At 56.4% G+C, this 17076-nt stretch overlaps 1 protein-coding gene across 3 annotated transcripts in view; it reads left to right on the top strand.

The window, feature by feature from the left end:
* CROCC (ciliary rootlet coiled-coil, rootletin) overlaps positions 1–17076 on the top strand; it is a 46151-nt gene that overhangs the window by 21266 nt on the left and 7809 nt on the right. For all 3 annotated transcript variants that reach the window (XM_061184868.1, XM_061184867.1, XM_061184866.1), the window contains 13 exons: positions 1383–1527; positions 2201–2347; positions 2739–2969; positions 3703–3896; positions 4169–4296; positions 5386–5555; positions 7365–7544; positions 8312–8446; positions 8841–8984; positions 9777–10015; positions 10493–10652; positions 12669–12836; positions 14035–14407. In XM_061184868.1, coding sequence (XP_061040851.1) covers positions 1383–1527; positions 2201–2347; positions 2739–2969; positions 3703–3896; positions 4169–4296; positions 5386–5555; positions 7365–7544; positions 8312–8446; positions 8841–8984; positions 9777–10015; positions 10493–10652; positions 12669–12836; positions 14035–14407 — 2414 coding nt within the window. The remainder of the gene's footprint in view (positions 1–1382; positions 1528–2200; positions 2348–2738; positions 2970–3702; positions 3897–4168; positions 4297–5385; positions 5556–7364; positions 7545–8311; positions 8447–8840; positions 8985–9776; positions 10016–10492; positions 10653–12668; positions 12837–14034; positions 14408–17076) is intronic.

Here is a 17076-nt window from a genome sequence, read left to right as displayed (position 1 = left end):
GCTTGGATGGGCCATGGGGCTCCCGACTGTCCCTGGGGGCTAGGGAGTACTGACTGTGTCTTGGGCCTTCTACCGTCTCGAGGATCCTCATGGCACCCCTCTGCTATAGGGTCTTCTAACCAGACCCATTTCAGGAAACTGAGATTCAGGGAGGTTTAGTCATTTACCTGAGATCAGAGAACTGGTAGGAGGTAGAGTGTGGATGATGATAACAACAACTGGACTTCCCTGGCAGTCCAGTGGTTAAGGCTCCGTGCTTCCACTGCAGGGGGCGTGGGTTCGATTCCTGGTTGGGGAACTAAGATCCCACATGCCTCGCAGTGCAGCCAAAAAACAAAACAAAACAAAACAAACTAATATAACAGTAGTTATATTAACTATATAGCATTAGTATTATTGTTAGTTAAGTTAATTAACAATAATATTAATATAACATTAATATTTTTTAAATTTAAAGTTATAACAATAACATCAGTACTTATATTACTAAGTACCAGGCACCATTTTAAGCACTTACATTCTCTTGTTTAACCTTCATGGTAACTCTGTGATGTAGGAGCTATTATTATCTCCATTTGAATGAGATGGATGGCGAAACTGAGGCACAGAGAGGTTATGTAACTTGCCCAAGGTCACACAGCTAGTTAGTGGAAGAGCCAGGATTTGAACCCAGTCATTGGGGCTTCAGAGTTAACCTCTTAACCACTTCACTATTTTCTTCTCTGAGGCATTAGTAACAGTGATGTTTAGTACATTGTGGCAGTGGACATTATCCTTGTTTCCGAAGGCCCTTGGAGAGGTATGTCAGGTACAATAAGGACACATATCCTTTTTTTTTTTTTTTTTTTTTTAAGTTTTATTTATTTTTGGCTGCGTTGGGTCTTCGTTGCTGTGCGTGGGCTTTTTCTAGTTGCGGCGAGCGGGGGCTACTCTTCGTTGCGGTGCATGGGCTTCTCATTGTGGTGGCTTCTCTTGTTGCGGAGCACGGGCTCTAGGCGCGCGGGCTTCAGTAGTTGCAGCACGCGGGCTCAGTAGTTGCGATCCATGGGCTCAGTAGTTGTGGCTCGCGGGCTTAGTTGCTCTGTGACATGAAGGATCTTCCCGGACCAGGGGTCGAACTCGTGTCCCCTGCACTGGCAGGCGGATTCTTAACCACTGTGCCACCAGGGAAGTCCCAGGACACATATCCTTTTCACAACGTCACGAGGCGAGCGTTACCCCATTTTGCAGATGTGAAAACTGAGGTCCAACAGTGGGCTTGGCTGTCCTTGTGGGTGAGGCTCCTGCCTTGGGCCTGGCCCCTGGCTGCTCCAGCATGTCTGGCTGTGGGAGACTCAGGGCAGGGGAGTGACATGGGGCACCCCCCACCCTCTGTCCCACAGCCATAGACAGCTAGAGCAGCTGGAAGTGAAGCGCTCAGGGCTGGCGAAGGAGCTGGTGGAGGTGAGGGAGGCGCTGAGCTGTACCACGCTGCAGCGGGACATGCTGCAGGCTGAGAAGGCCGAGGTGGCCGAGGCGCTGACCAAGGTGGGTCCCCGTTTGCCACACTGCCACAAACCCACCTCTACCCTAGGCCCCAGGCCTTCTCACTCTGGCCACAGACTGACCCCTATTTCAGGCTCACCTCTGACCCTGGCCACACACTGACCTCTGATCCCAGCCATAAGTGAACTGACCTTTAGGACTGGTCATATCCCTGCTTTTCCAGATGCTTCTGGGGCAGGACCTGCAGCTCAGGTCATCCAGTCCGATCTCTGGACACAGGTCCTGGGGTCTGTGAGGGTTGGGGGCACAGTTCTTGGTCGGTGCCTGCCCTGCTGTCTGTGGTCTGGGCCCTGAGCAAGGCCACCCTAGACCCCACTCTGGGGTACCCTCTGACCTCTGGCCGCGCCCCACAGTGGGAGCCAGCTTCATTGGTCCTTGCACGGCTCTGGGTGCGCAGCAGCATGGGCAGCAGGGCGTCTGCAGGGATTTTTTTTCTGTCTCATGTTCTATCTCCCTCCTCGTGTCCCCTGCCCTGTCTCTGGGGGCCCTGTCTCTCCGTGCCTCTTCTCGCCACCTCCCCACCTCCTGCCTCTCCCATCTCTCTGCCTTTCTCTCCATCTCTCCTTATCTTTCCATGTCTCTGCACATCTTTTCCCATCTCTCTCCATCTCTCCCCGCCTGACCATCTCTGGCCGCCCTGGTCCCGACCCTGCAGGCTGAGGCTGGCCGCGTGGAGCTTGAGCTCTCCATGACCAAGCTGAGGGCCGAGGAGGCCTCTCTGCGGGACTCCTTATCCAAGCTGAGCGCCCTGAACGAGAGTCTTGCCCAGGACAAGCTGGGTCTGAACCGCCTTGTCGCCCAGGTACGTTGTGTGCCAGCAGGCCCTCCTGCCTCGCCCATCTGTCCTGCCCGCTCAGAGACCCCGCGGAGGCACCCCCAGGCCCAGCCTAGGCCCACACCCCGACAGCTCCCTGTACACCTCTGTCCCTCTGTCTTGTTGTTCTGTCTCTGACTCCTTCTGTCTGTCTGTCTGCTCTCTCATGGTCTGAGAGAAAAGAAGCTCCATGGGCCCTTCCTTCCCCTCCTCCCCAGTGTCCACATGCCCTAGGGCACCGCCCCTTACCCCCAGGGAGCCTCCCGTGGGCTGGCTGTGATAGGTGGGTGGAGAAGGCATCCTTGGTCCTAGGTGGGACCTCTTCGGCCCATGAGGGCCTGGGCTGATCCGGTCACTCACCCCCACCTGGCCCCCCCAGGTAGAAGAGGAAAAGGCAGCCCTGCTGGGCCGGCAGCGGCAGGTGGAGCAGGCGGCCGCCTCCGCGCGGGAGGGGCAGGAGCAGCTGGCGCAGCTGCGGCTGGAGCAGGAGGCAGAGCGCCAGGGCCTGGAGGGCTCCCTGCGGGTGGCAGAGCAGGCCCGCGAGGCCCTGGAGCGCCAGCTCCCTGACTTGCACCAGGAGCGCTGCCGGCTGCAGGAGCGGCTGGCCCAGGTGGGTGTGTGTGGGGTCTGGGGAGCAGGTGGGGAAGGGGTTCTAGGCTCCCGGCCTTTTGCATTCTGTCCTGGGGGACGTCACAGGCTCAGGAGCCTGCTTCCCGGCTGAAATCCAGCCCCACCTCTGCCAGCTGGGGGCCTTGAGCAAGCAACCCGACCTCCCCGTGCCTCAGTGGCCCCACCTGTAACGTGGGGCTAATAGTTCGTATCACAAAGCGTTGTTCTGAGGAGTATATGGTGTAAGCACTTACAGAAATGAATCACCACTCAGTAAAGGGTAATGATATGATAATTGGTAGCGAATTTTAGAATTGGAATCTTAGACTTGTTGGGAAATCATAGCTGGAAGGGACCTTAGGTGTCTGTCCCGGAAGGCCTGGCTTCCTGGGAGGGGCCTCTAGGGAACAGACCACGCGGTGCAGGGAGCCAGGCTCTAGGTTCCCTTTCTGAGGCCTGCAGAGCCGCTCTCCTTTGGTTTGTTTTATACATTCAGCTTCTCTGGACATTTTGGAGTGCAGGAAGTGTTTGGTTGCTACCCAAACTAAGTGATGACCCTTATGTTTGCATGTGTGTGCACTGCAGGTCCAGAGAAGGCTGTGATTTGTCCAGGTTCACACAGCACATCAGGGTACAACCTGGGCTTGAACGTGGTCTCCTGCCTGCCAGGGCTGGGTCGGGCCCAGGGTTGGGGGATTCTGGGGGTGGTGCTAACAGTGCCTGGTGGGGGCCAGCTCTCCCGGCAGCTGAGCGGGCGGGAGCAGGAGCTGGAGCAGGCCCGGCGGGAGATGCAGCGGCAGACGGAGGCGTTGGAGCGGGCGGCCCGGGAGAAGGAGGCGCTGGCCAAGGAGCGGGCCGGCCTGGCGGTGCAGCTGGCAGCAGCCGAGCGTGAAGGCTGGACCCTGTCGGAGGAGGCCACACGCCTGCGGTAAGGCCTTGAGCTCTGCCCAGCCCACCCTGGGGGGTCTGACGGAGCCACCCCGTGACCAGCCACGTCCCAGCACTGGCCCTCAGGGGCAGTTGCTTAGGAGCCAGGTCACCAGCTCACCTTAGCCGGGGCTCAGGCTTCCCCAGGGAGCGTGGGCACGGCTGGGCAGGTAGGCTGGCACCTGGCCCATGGCCGGCCACGCCCTGGGATTCACAGTGTCCTGGGGCCCGGGAGGCTGGGTCCCGGGGCCTCAGGGATCGTGCGTGCTGCAGCTTGGAGAAGGAAGCTCTGGAGAGCAGCCTGTTTGAGGTGCAGCGGCAGCTGGCGCAGCTCGAGGCCCGGCGGGAGCAGCTGGAAGCGGATGGGCAGGCCCTACTGCTGGCCAAGGAGACCCTGACCGGTAGGGGGGCTAGGGGTGAGGGTGGGGAACCCCGGGCTCCAGCCCGGAGCTGCAGCTGTAACCTGTCGAGTTCTGGGGCCTCACCGAAGTTGGGATCACTGGCTTTGGGGTGCGGCTGACCTGGCTTCCAATCCAGCCGCTTTCCCAAGCCAGCCCCTTCCCTCTCTGGGCCACGGGTTCCTCATCTGACAATTAGAGGTGATGAGGCCCACCTTCTGAGGCTTTGCCAGGATGAGGTGAGAAAAGCATGGCCTTGGCACAGTGCCTGGCTCCGCAGCCAACGGTGGCTGCTGTCTATCGTCATCAGGGCGCTTAGAGAGTTCTGCGTCTCCGCGGAGCCATCATCAGCTGCTTTTCTGACGACTCTCATTCCCGCCCAGTCTCTGAACTCAGAGGTTTTTCTTGCTCAACAAACATTTACTAAGCACCTGCTTGGGCTGCGAAAATTAAGTTTTTCGTCCACGTCCGCGTGAGCCAGACAGAACCAGGAAGGGAAATGCTGACAGTCTCTGGTGGACTTCCAACCCCGAGGATAGTTTTTAGATTGTCCCCTGTGGGGTGCACCCTCCCCCGGTCACTTCATTAGTGCTGACAGTCCAGCAAGTATGCTTATGGCAGTCAGTCATTAAAGGTGATGCCTTATGGAAAGCTGTGCAGCCTTGGGAGGTTGCCTGTCTCCTCTGAGCCTCCGTTTCCTCATCCGTAAATTGGGATAAGCTACGTAGGTGTGATGTGAAGCTGTGTTGTGCTCAGCCAGGTGCCTGCCCGTAGTAAGCACTCAATCAGTGATGGGGGTTCTCATGTTTTTGCTGTCCTCTCCATTTGGGGGGCCCTCCTCATCAGTCACTTCATCCTTTAGATGCCATTCCAGGTAGGTAGGGAGGGGGACAGGGCCACTGGGCCCATGCAGTTGATGGGGAAATGGAGGCCCGGAGAGGGCAAGAACGTTCTCCAGGGGAACTCAGCTAGATACCGGTGGGCCCTCTCCCCTCTGGGATTTTGCCCACTTAGCTCACCTGGCCTGAGTCTGTTGGCCCACTGGGAGGGTCCGACCCAAGCTTGTTTCTCCTTTCCATCCCTTCTGTGCAGGGGAGTTGGCGGGCTTGCGGCAGCAGATAACAACTACAGAGGAGAAGGTCGCTCTGGACAAGGAACTGATGGCCCAGAAGTTAGTGCAGGCTGAGCGGGAGGCCCAGGCCTCTCTGCGGGAGCAGCGGGCAGCCCACGAGGAGGACTTACAGCGACTCCAGCGAGAGAAGGTTCAGGCAGCTGGGTTGGGGCAGGCGGTGGGGTGGGGGAGGGCTCTGAACCACTGTCTCTGTCTCCTCTGTGACCTCAGGCGAGTCATCCTTCTCACTCTGCATCAGTGAAATGGAACTTCATCTCTGTTTCAGAGGCTCTGGGGGCAGCTGGGAGGATCCATCGGGGACCACTCCTTATCAAACATGCAGATTCCCAGGCCCCAATCTGGTCCAGCCCTGGTGATCCTGGTGCAGGGGGTCCACAACCATATTTGGAAAATGCTGATCTAATGTAGAGTCGGAAAGCACTTTAATTTGCTAAGAAGTGCAGTTTGCATATGAAAGATCACTCGGGGGGACCAGAGCACATAGAAAGGCGAGGGGCCAGGTCACCAAAAGACAGAACAGAAGTACCTAAGAACACTGGCTCTGGAGTTACATTGCCTGAGTTTCAACCTGATCTTGGCCAAATGCTGGTTATGTTACCTAAGGTCTCTGTGCCTTCATTTCCCCATTTAAAAAAAAATATATATATTTATTTATTTATTTGGCTGCACTGGGTTTTAGCTGCGGCATGCGGGATCTTTAGTTGCGGCATGTGGGATCTAGTTCCCTGACCAGGGATCAAACCCGGGCCCCTTGCGTTGGGAGTGCGGAGTCTTAGCCACTGGACCACCAGGGAAGTCCCCCATTTCCCCATCTTAACAGTGGGGATAATGATACTATAATTTATGAGGATGAGGTGAGATGATCCTTACAAAGAGCTTAACATAGAGACTGGCACTTTGTAAATGCTCCATAATCATTATTATTATTGTACTGAGATACTCTCCAGAGTGGGCCTCTCAGGGGACCTGAGTCACTCACCTTGGACTGGGCTGCCTCTGACAGAGGTTCAGGCTGTGGCTCCCGACACCAGGGGGCGCCATTCACCTTGTACGTAGTCTTCTTGGATTTGTGGATAGAATCACACTTCTCCAGCAGGTGGCGACAGAGCATTTGAAGCAGAGACTATTTTCACACAGCTGTTAGGGACTAGTGCTGGGGCCAGGCACCTCCCTCAGACCCCAAGTGGGCTCTGCCTGTGGGTTGTACCCACCCAGTCCCCAGGGAGCCAAACTCCTGTGCCTTCCCTCAGTCTCCCTGCACCAGCAGACTCAGCCTCTTAATGTCACCATATCTGTACTCTTCTCTCCAGCTATTCCGCCACCCCCAGACCCATGCCCTCTTATTGCTCACAGCCGACCCAACTCCCCTCTACCCCAACCCCCAATCCTGGTCCCTCTTCTGCAAGCTCTGAACAACCCGCTATTCTAAAATTCAGATTGCTCCTTGTCACTCTGGCTTGAGGCTCTGCCGTCCCAACTGTCCTGAAAATCAGGTCACCCCTCCCTAAAGCCCGCTGGTCTGGTCTGGCCTGGCTGCTGCCTGTGGCTCTGGCCCCGTCCTTCACCATGTCCCCCTCGTAGTCCAAGCTCCAGTGACCTTAAATATCACAGTTTCCCTGTTCGTCATGTTTCCTCTTTCCTCCGAGTCGTCTCTGGGGCTGTACTCTGGCCTGGGGTTCTTTTTCTTTTCTCTCTGCCTGACTGACGGCTGCTTGTTTCCTCCAGGAAACATTCTCTGACCCCTTACCCTCCTCCCCGCGCCCACCCAAAGGCCAGGCCGTTGCTGCTCCTGGTGTGTCCCCATCACGGCCCTCATTATCACCCAGCCCACCTTGTAGTTCCCTGATCACCTGCCCCACGGCCCTTGCTGCCCCGAGGTTGGTGAGGGGCTGTCTGGGCCCAGCCTCGTGGGTCACATGCACCTGGGCCTGGCCCCCAGGAGGCGGCATGGCGGGAGCTGGAGGCAGAGCGGGCCCAGCTGCAGAGTCAGCTGCAGCGGGAGCGGGAGGAGCTGCTGGCCCGGCTGGAGGCCGAGAAGGAAGAGCTGAGCGAGGAGATCGCCGCCCTGCAGCAGGAGCGTGACGAGGGCCTCCTCCTGGCCGAGAGCGAGAAGCAGCAGGTTCGTGAGCCCTGGTGCAGCCTCCACTGCTGCCTGAGGGGCCCCTGTTCTGGGGCTGGTCCCCGCTCAGCCACCCAGCAGCTAGGAGCTAGGAGTCCTTTTCTGGGCCTCGGTTTCCTCACCTTCAGGATGGGGGAGTTCAAGGGGTGTTTGTGAAGCGCCGCTGAGACCCCTGCCCAGCGAGCGGGCCCGGCACGTGGTGGGAGCTTACTGAGTGGCAGCCACAGTCATGACACCGTGAGCATTGTTCCAGAAAAGCTGACCCACGTTCTCCCATCCCTCCTCCCACCCCAGGCTGGGCATGGCGTCCCCATGACCGCCTCTGAGCAGTCCCCGCGAAGCCCACATGCAGCAGCTGACCCTCCTCAGAAAGAACTAACTCCTGACTTTCCCATAATGTAATGGAGACAGGGCAGACTGCGTCCATCTCCTCTCCTCACCTGCTGCGTCACCCTGGGCAAGTCACTTTACCTCTTTGAGCCTCAGTAGCCTCATCTGTAAAATGGGAATAATGAAAGGCCCTGCTTCAGGATGTGAGATGTCTAAGTTGTGTCTGTGTCCAGGTTATTGTTACTGCTGTTGTACCCTTTCCTGGGGCTGCCGAGGGGGTGAGCCTGCACCTCTGCCCTGGCTCCACCTGTGGTGGCCCAGTCAGGTCCCCGAGCCCTCAGTGGGCACATTTCTGAGGCCAGCGTGGGGGAAAGGCCCAAGCATGCCCCCCAAGACCACCCAACACCCCGAGCCCTTTGCTCCCTGCCTCTGCCCAGGCCCTGTCCCTGAAGGAGTCCGAGAAGACGGCGCTGTCGGAGAAGTTGATGGGGACGCGGCACAGCCTGGCTGCCATCTCCCTGGAGATGGAGCGACAGAAGCGCGACGCTCAGAGCCGGCAGGAGCAGGACCGGGTAGGCCAGGCGGGGGCGGGCGGGCCTCCATCTGAGCCGGGGTTGGGGATGGGGGGGACACAGCCCTGCCCGAGGGGGAGACGTGGCTCTGCCCTGGGGGCAGCATCCAGGCTGTCGGCGGAGCTTCACCCTTCCTTGGGAGTCCCCATTGGAGGGAGGTGGCACAGCTCTGCCCTGTGAATCCCCTAGTCTGAGGCAGAGACCGGCTACGTGCATAGCACTTGCCAGGCGTCAAGGGATCAGTAGAGGGCCCGGCAGGCCAGCGTGAGGGGCCGAGTCTAGAGCCGCAAATGGACAGTTCAGTTGGCGCAGCTGGGCTCAGTGGCGGTGGGGGTTGGGAGTGCGGGGGAGGAGGACACGGCAGTGCCAAGTCTCAGGAGCCCGTGTGTCCTAGAGCACCGTGAATGCCCTGACGTCCGAGCTGCGGGACCTGCGGGCCCAGCTTGAGGAGGCTGCCGCGGCCCATGCGCAGGAGGTGAAGAGGCTGCAGGAACAGGCCCGAGACCTGGGCCGGCAGCGGGAGTCCTGCCTGCGTGAGGTGAGCCGCCTGCCCGTCCACCCACCCGCTTCCTCCTGGGCAGTGCAGCCGGGATGCCGCTGGGGACCCAGAAGCGTGCGTTCGAGGACAAAGGAGTGCATGAAAGGAAGCAGGCGGCAGGCGTTTATTAAGTACCTGCTGGGTACGTGTGGGACTTGGGCTGTCACAGAGAGGCTGGGCTGGGCGTCCCTGCTCTCTTGAGGTTGATCCACAGGATGATCTTTTTATTTATTTTATTTTATTTTATTTATTTATTTTTTGGCTGCATTGGGTCTTCATTGCTGTGCACGGGCTTTCTCTAGTTGCGGCGAGCGGGGGCTGCTCTTTGTTGCGGTGCGCGGGCTTCTCACTGCAGTGGCTTCTCTTGTTGCGGAGCATGGGCTCTAGGCGCGCGGGCTTCAGTAGTTGCAGCATGCAGGCTCAGTAGTTGTGGCTTGTGGGCTCTAAGAGCTCAGGCTCAGTAGTTGTGGCGCACCGGCTCAGTTGCTCCGCGGCGTGTGGGATCTTCCCGGCCCAGGGCTCGAACCCGTGTCCCCTGAATTGGCAGGTGGATTCTTAACCACTGCACCACCAGGGAAGTCCCACAGGATGATCTTGATTGATGTTTATTTCAGGCCAGAGCACCGCTGACTCCAATATGCTTTGCCCCAAATCATAACTCACACCTGCAGTCCGAGCCGCTGCAGAGGGATGGGGCAGGTGCCCCGTGGCCAGGGAGACGGGGATGGGCTCCTTTCCACCCAGCTTGAGTGGGGCCCGACCCCCGTACGTGGACCCCCGCTGTCCTCACAGGCAGAAGAGCTTCGGACCCAGCTGCGCCTGCTGGAGGATGCCCGCGACGGGCTGCGGCGGGAGCTGCTGGAGGCCCAGCGCAAGGTGCGTGAGAGCCAGGACGGCTGTGAGGCCCAGCGCCAGGAGGCGGGCGAGCTGCGGCGCAGCCTGAGCGAGGGGGCCAAGGAGCTCGAGGCCCTGAGGCGGTCCAACGAGGAGCTGCGGGTGGCCGTGAAGAAGGCGGAGAGCGAGCGGATCAGGTGGGGTGACACGGGGGCCCAGCCCCCAGCCCTTCACCAAGCCTCGTCCTTCATTCGCACTGAATCTCATCCCAGGAACTAACTTCACCCCCCCAAGGTTCTGGGGAAATCGCGCAGATGGGGAGTCTCTGCCCTTGAACCAAGCCCGGACTTGGTTTGTTTTAGGTGACTGTCCTACCTGAAGGAAGGGGAATGGTGGTTGCAGGCAGGGTTGGGTCCAGACTCTGACCTCACCCACTGGCATCACCCTGGAGACTAGCGTGTGTCGCTGGTCCACCTCTCTCAGCTGAGGTCCCCAGCCCTGGAGGGCTCAGCTCAGGAGAGGGCCACTTTGCAGACAGCACTTGGGGCACCTCTAGGCCAAGAGCCTGCCAGACCCACTCCGGGAATCAGGGGAAGGGACCTTTGTGTAGGGCCACTCACCTACTCTTCCAGGACCTGGGGCTACCTCTGCCTTCTGCCCTCTGCCCCCTCCAGCCTGAAGCTTGCCAATGACGACAAGGAGCAGAAGCTAGTGCTCCTGGAGGAGGCTCGGGTGGCTGTGGGCAAGGAGGCTGGCGAGCTGCGGGCTGGACTGCAGGAGGTGGAGCGCTCACGGCTGGAGGCTCGGAGGGAGCTGCAGGAGCTCCGGCGGCAGGTACCCCGCTGGGCCACAGCACCCCCTTTCGGGAGCCGAGGTCTCTCGTAGGTAAAACCAGGGCCTTGAACTATAACAAGGCTTGTTACCTAACCTTGGTATTAATGGATGGGCTTTGAGGAATCCTCAAACCCTGAAACCGTGTGTTTGTGTGTGCATGTGTGGATACATTTGTGTTCACACTCGCTCACGTTTCTCCAAAGACTGGGTCTGGGGCTCTTATCCAATTCTCAAAGGAATCTGTGAACAACAAGAGGTGCAGATCCCGTGAACTAGGTCAGGAGCTGGCAACCTTTTTTTGTAAAGCGCCCAGTAGTAAATATTTCCAGCTTTATGGGCCTTATGGTCTCTGTTGCAGCCACTCAACTCTGCCATCATAGGGAGGAAGCAGGTCTGGACGGTACCTACATGAGTGGAGTGTGTTCCATTAAAACTTTGCTTATGGACATTGAAATTTGAATTTTATATACTTTCTTTTATGATTTAAAAAAAATTATTTAGGCTGCATTGGGTCTTCGCTGCTGCGTGCGGGCTTTCTCTAGTTGCGGCGAGCGGGGGCTACTCTTCGTTGCGGTGCGTGGGCTTCTCATTGCAGTGGCTTCTCTTGTTGCGGAGCACGGGCTCTAGGCGCGTGGGCTTCAGTAGTTGTGGCACATGGGCTCAGTAGTTGTGGCTCGCGGGCTCTAGAGCGCAGGCTCAGTAGTTGTGGCACACGGGCTTAGTTGCTCCGTGGCATGTGGGGTCTTCTTGGACCAGGGCTCGAACCTGTGTCCCCTGCATTGGCGGGCGGATTCTTAACCACTGTGCTACCAGGGAAGTCCCCTGAATTTTATATACTTTTCATGGGTCAGAAATATTCTTCTTTTACTTTTCTTTCAACCATGTAAAAATGAGCCATTTTCAACTATTTAAAAATGTACAAACCATCCTTAGCTCAAGCCCTTACAGAAGCAGATGACCGGTGGAATTTGGCCTGCAGGATTTTGGCCTGCAGTTTGCAGAGCCCTGAACGAGATGATTTCCAAGCTCATCAATAACAGCAAGCATTTAACAAGTGCCTGCTGTATACTGGGCACTGCCCTGGACACTGAGGGCTCAGGCTTTCCCGCTCTAGAAGACCGGCACAACAGGAAACAGCCCCCTTTGGCACCCAGGCCCTGCCTCCCCAGAGATATTGCAGCCTGAATAACAAATCCCCTCCACCTCCCACCAATGTACCCCTCTACCTGGGCCCCCTCCCGTTGGGCTGAAGTCCTGGGAAACATCAAGAATCCCTGAAAGGAACTGTGTGCCAGGCTCTTGCTGGGTGTTTTGCGTGCTATAGCACGTTTTCATGTTCCCTTTGCTGTAGCACTGTGGGGTAAGTAGGCCTCATCCCCCCACCTGCTCCTCTGGGGAAATAGGGGCCTAGAAACATACCTTTGATTCTGCTTGTCTGAGATCAAATCCCAGTCTGCTGCTTATGAGCTGTGTGACTTTGGGCAAGTCTCTTCACCTCTCTAAGCTTTCGTCTTCATGTCTGTTAAAGAGGGATAATGTTAGTACCTACCCCGTATTAACGAGTTAATATGAGCGAAGTGCTTAGAACAGAGCTGGACACATGGTAAACACTCCATAAAAGTTAGGCATCATCGTAGAGGTGAAAAGTGACCCAGAGTTCCTGCCCTGCAGAACTCCTAGGAGTTCAGCACTCCTTACCCCTACTCTCCATGATAGGTAGTTATGATTAGGTGGTACATTGAGGTCATTGGTGCCCAGGTGCCTGGCGTGGCTCAACCGGGGTGGAGTTATCAGGGGCAGGCTCCCAGTGAATTGGGGTGGTGTTCAATGTATGTGTCCCTAGAGAGTGGGTCCCAAATACCTTCTGTGCCCGGTTTGGACTGGGCAGGGTATAGGGGCAGAGCTGAAAAGGCTGCCATTGGAGCCTGCGGGCACTCTCCAATACCCTGGGCTAGAAGGGGCTGTGGGTGCTGAGAATGGGTCCTAGGTCCTGCCTGTGTCCACTCTTTCTCACAGATGAAGATGCTGGACAGTGAGAACGCCAGGCTGGGCCGGGAGCTGGTGGAGCTGCAGGGCCGCGTGGCACTGGGCGAGAGAGCAGAAAAGGAGGGCAGATGGGAGGCCCTGGGCCTCCGACAGAAGCTGCTGAAGGGCGAAGCCAACCTGGAGGCTGTGCGGCAGGAGGTAACTAGATGGTGGGTAGACTGCCTGGAGGAGGAGGATCCTCGGAGGCAGTCAGGCTGCCCTGGGCCGTCTCCAGTGAGAAGCAGGTGGGGACTCCAATGCTGGAGTCATTCTGAGAGATCACTGCCTAGGACTGGTCCCTGTTCCCCACCCCTTGAGATTCTTCCCCAGGTATAATAATAACAATAATAACAACTGCAAGAACTGTGTAATGGGGGTGGGGGGAGCTTTGTAGACAGAATCTTGTTTGATTCTCCCAGCAGCCTCATGATGTAGGTATAATTAGCCCCGGTTTACAGAGAGAACCAGACACTGGGGCTCAGAGAGGTCAAGGGATCTACTCAAGGTCACACAGCCACCCAGGTCTGTCAGACTCCAAAGCCTACACTCTTTTCACTCTGTGTTTTCTGGCAGTGAATCTACTGTGTGACCTTGACTAAATCACTCAACCTCTCTGTGCTTTAGAGCATTCATGGGATAGGGGCTAGTACAGCAGGGGATGTATACCAGGTCCTTGTGTAGGTCTTGTCATCCAGGAGGTGTTCCATAGACGGTTTCCGGTGAAACTGATGACCGTGAGAGGTTGACTCATTCTCTGAACCAGAGGGGTATGTGTGAGTGGGTGTGACCATGCACTTCACTGGTAAATAATTTTTTAGTACCTCCCCTCATTGTGTGATTTATTGATAAATTATGTGTACTGAGAGGCAGTGTGGCCTAGTGGTTAAGAGAAAAGGCTCTGGAGCCAGGGTGCCTGGCTTTGAATCCTAGCTCTCAGTTTACTAGCTGTGTGGCTTCCGGCAAGTTACATAACTGCCCTGTGCTCAGTTTCCTCATCTGTAAAATGGAGATGATTTATAGTGGTAATTAGAGTTGATTTTTTTGAGGGGAAAGTACTTAGTGTCTGGCACTAATAATTCCTATCTATGTAAGCATTAGCTGTTAGCTTATTACTAATAAACTGTGTACACTGCAAGGCATATACACAGAAGGAAGAGGTAAACAAATTCTAATAGTTTCTTTCCATACTCTCATGATGTTCCTGCATCTCCTGCCTGGGTGGAGACCATTAACGAAACAGGAGTTCTGCATGCCACTTTTGGGCCCGTGGGCTCCAGGCTGAGCCTGGGAGGGTGGGTGTCGGGTTGAGGGGCAGCCTTGCTGACCCCCACCTCCCGGCCTTGCCCCCTCACCCCAGCTCCAGGGAGCCCAGCGGAAGCTGCAGGAGCAAGAGGGCGAGTTCCGGACCCGCGAGCGAGGCCTGCTGGGCTCACTGGAGGAGGCGCGCAGCGCCCAGAAACAGCAGTTGGACCATGCCCGCAGCCTGGAACTGAAGCTGGAGGCCGCCCGGGCCGAGGCTGCAGAGCTGGGGCTGCGACTGAGCGCAGCCGAGGGCCGGGCTCAAGGCCTGGAGGCCGAGCTGGCCCGCGTGGAGACGCAACGGCGCGCAGCGGAGGCCCAGCTGGGGGGCCTGCGCTCAGCCCTGCGCCGGGGCCTGGGCCTCGGTGGTGTGTCCAGCCCTGCCCCGCGGCCCGCGCCCGTCTCTCCTAACCGGAGCGCGCCTGTTGAAGGTGAGAGAGCTCGGTGGAGAAAGGGAGGGCCAGTGGGCGGGCCTCGCAGAGCCTCCGCCCCTACTGTCCGCCCCCATGTCCAGTTCTGTCCCGCCTAGGAGGCCGCCCTTGGCCTGGCCCGCCCCGCCCCTCTTTTGATTACCAGTCTCGAACCCCGCCCCTTCAGCTAGTTCCTTGCTGAGACCCGCCTACCTGCGCCCCCCACCCCCCTTACATCACTTTCTGGCCCTTCGCTGGGCCACGCCCCTCTTGAGCCCAGTCTCAGTCCTGCCACTCACCCAGGCTGGCTGATCTGCACACACCGTAGCTTGCTTCTTTTTAAAGGGAGTAGAGGATACCACTTTTTTTTTTCCATTGAATTATAGTTGATTTACAATGTGGTAATTTCTGCTGTATTGCAAAGTGATTCATTTATACATGTATATACATTTTTAAAATATCCTGTTCCATTATGGCTTATCACAGAATATTGAATATAGTTCCCCATGCTATACAGTAGGACCTTGTTGTTTATCCATTCTATACATAATAGTTTGCATCTGCTAATCCCAAACTCCCACTCAATTCCTCTCCCACCCCCCTTTCCCCTTGTCAACCACAAGTCTGTTCTCTGTGTCTGTGAGTCTGTTTCTGTTTCATAAAAGTTCATTTGTGTCATATTTTAGATTCCACATTTAAGTGATTATCATACAGTATTTGTCTTTCTCTTTCTGACTTACTTCACTTAGTATGATAATCTCTAGGTCCATCCATGTTGCTGCAAATGGCATTATTTTGTTCTTTTTTATGACTGAGTAGTATTCCATTGTATGTGTGTACCACATCATCTTTTTTTTTAAAAAAAATATTTATTTATTTATTTGGTTGCACCGGGTCTTAGTTGCGGCAGGCGGGCTCCTTAGTTGCGGCTTGCCAGCTCCTTAGTTGTGGCAGGTGGGCTCCTTAGTTGTGGCTTCAGGGCTCCTTAGTTGTGGCTCACTGGCTCCTTAGTTGTGGCATACGAACTCTTAGTTGTGGGATGCATGTGAGATCTAGATCCGTCACAAGGGATTGAACCCGGGCCCCCTGCATTGGTAGCGTGGAGTCTCATCCACTGTGCCACCAGGGAAGTCGCTGTACCACATCTTCTTTATCCATTCATCTGTCAATGGACATTTAGGTTGTTTCCATGTCTTGGCTATTGTGAATATGTGCTGCTATGAACATATGGGTGCATGTATCTTTTTGAATTATATTTTTGTCTGGATATATGCCCAGGAGTGGGATTGCTGGATCATATGGCAACTCTAGTTTTAGTTTTTTGAGGACCCTCCATACTGTTTTCCATAGTGGCTGAGGGTGCTGCTGCTTTTTTTTTTTTTTAAGTTTTTATTTATTTATTTATTTATTTATGGCTGTGTTGGGTCTTCGTGTCTGTGCGAGGGCTTTCTCTAGTTGTGGCAAGTGGGGGCCACTCTTCATCGCGGTGCGCGGGCCTCTCACTATCGCGGCCTCTCTTGTTGCGGGGCACAGGCTCCAGGCGCGCAGGCTCAGTAATTGTGGCTCACGGGCCCAGCTGTTCCGCGGCATGTGGGATCTTCCCAAACCAGGGCTCGAACCTGTGTCCCCTGCATTGGCAGGCGGATTCTCAACCACTGCGCCACCAGGGAAGCCCCAGTAAAATTGTTTTTGAAGCTAAGGCCAGGACGGGGGCTAAGGTGTCCCTGTGGGAGGCAGGGAGAGCCCCGCTGAGGAGGAGGTGGGGAAGGGAAGGGTGGGAGAAGAGACTGAGGGTAAGTGGAGAAGTCCTGAGTGGCAGTACCCCTGTCCTGTGAACAGCAAGGGCCGCAGCGCTTCCGGAGTGTAGCGAACAAGGTGGAGGGGTGTGGGACGTGAGGCCGTGGGACACCAGACCTGCTCAAGTGGTCCTTGCAGGCCGCCACGAGGGTACCGGCTTCACTCTGAGGGCAGGGAGGCAGTGGATAGACATCCTGCTCTGGGTCCTTTGGGTGCTGATGGAGCCGTGGGGCAGGTTGGGTGTCACTGCTAAGGCCGACCCCCGTCCTGCAGTTCTCATTATTGACCTCCAGGTGCTGTCCCGTCTCTGTCCGCCCTGTCCCCTCCCACCTCGTCATTGCCCGTCATCTCCCAAGCACAGTTCAAGTTTTTCTGCTGGGAAATAGGGGTGCCTGGGTTCAAATCCTGGCTCTGGATCTTCCAAGCTTTGAGACCAAGCAAATCTTGCTCTGAGCCTGCCCAGCTTGTGAAGGGGGGAGGTTGGTCCTTACCTCTCAGAGAATTACTGTGAGGATGAAACGAGATGATGTAGGGAAAGCATTGGCCCAGTGCCTGGCACATAGTAAGCTCTCGTTACAGGGAGGTGTTGAGGGGATGGAGTGTCCACCCTTGGACTGGGCCCAGGGGATGCAGCCCTCATGCGCTTGTGGTCTGGGTGGGAGAGGCAGACATCGGACCCCCATGAGGGTGGGATGAGCTCACCCCAACCCAGCCTGGGCTCAGGGAGGCCTCTGAGGAGTGTTCCTTTTTTTTTTTTTTAATAAATTTATTTATTTATTCATTTATTTAATTTTTGGCTGCATTGGGTCTTCGCTGCTGCACGTGGGTTTTCTCTAGTTGCGGCGAGCGGGGGCTACTCTTTGTTGCGGTGCGCGGGCTTCTCATTGCGGTGG

Source organism: Eubalaena glacialis, chromosome 3, assembly GCF_028564815.1.
Source record: "Eubalaena glacialis isolate mEubGla1 chromosome 3, mEubGla1.1.hap2.+ XY, whole genome shotgun sequence".
Classification (NCBI taxonomy): domain Eukaryota; kingdom Metazoa; phylum Chordata; class Mammalia; order Artiodactyla; family Balaenidae; genus Eubalaena; species Eubalaena glacialis.
Note: the sequence above shows the minus strand (reverse complement) of the source record. Positions and strands in the feature narration are given on the sequence as shown.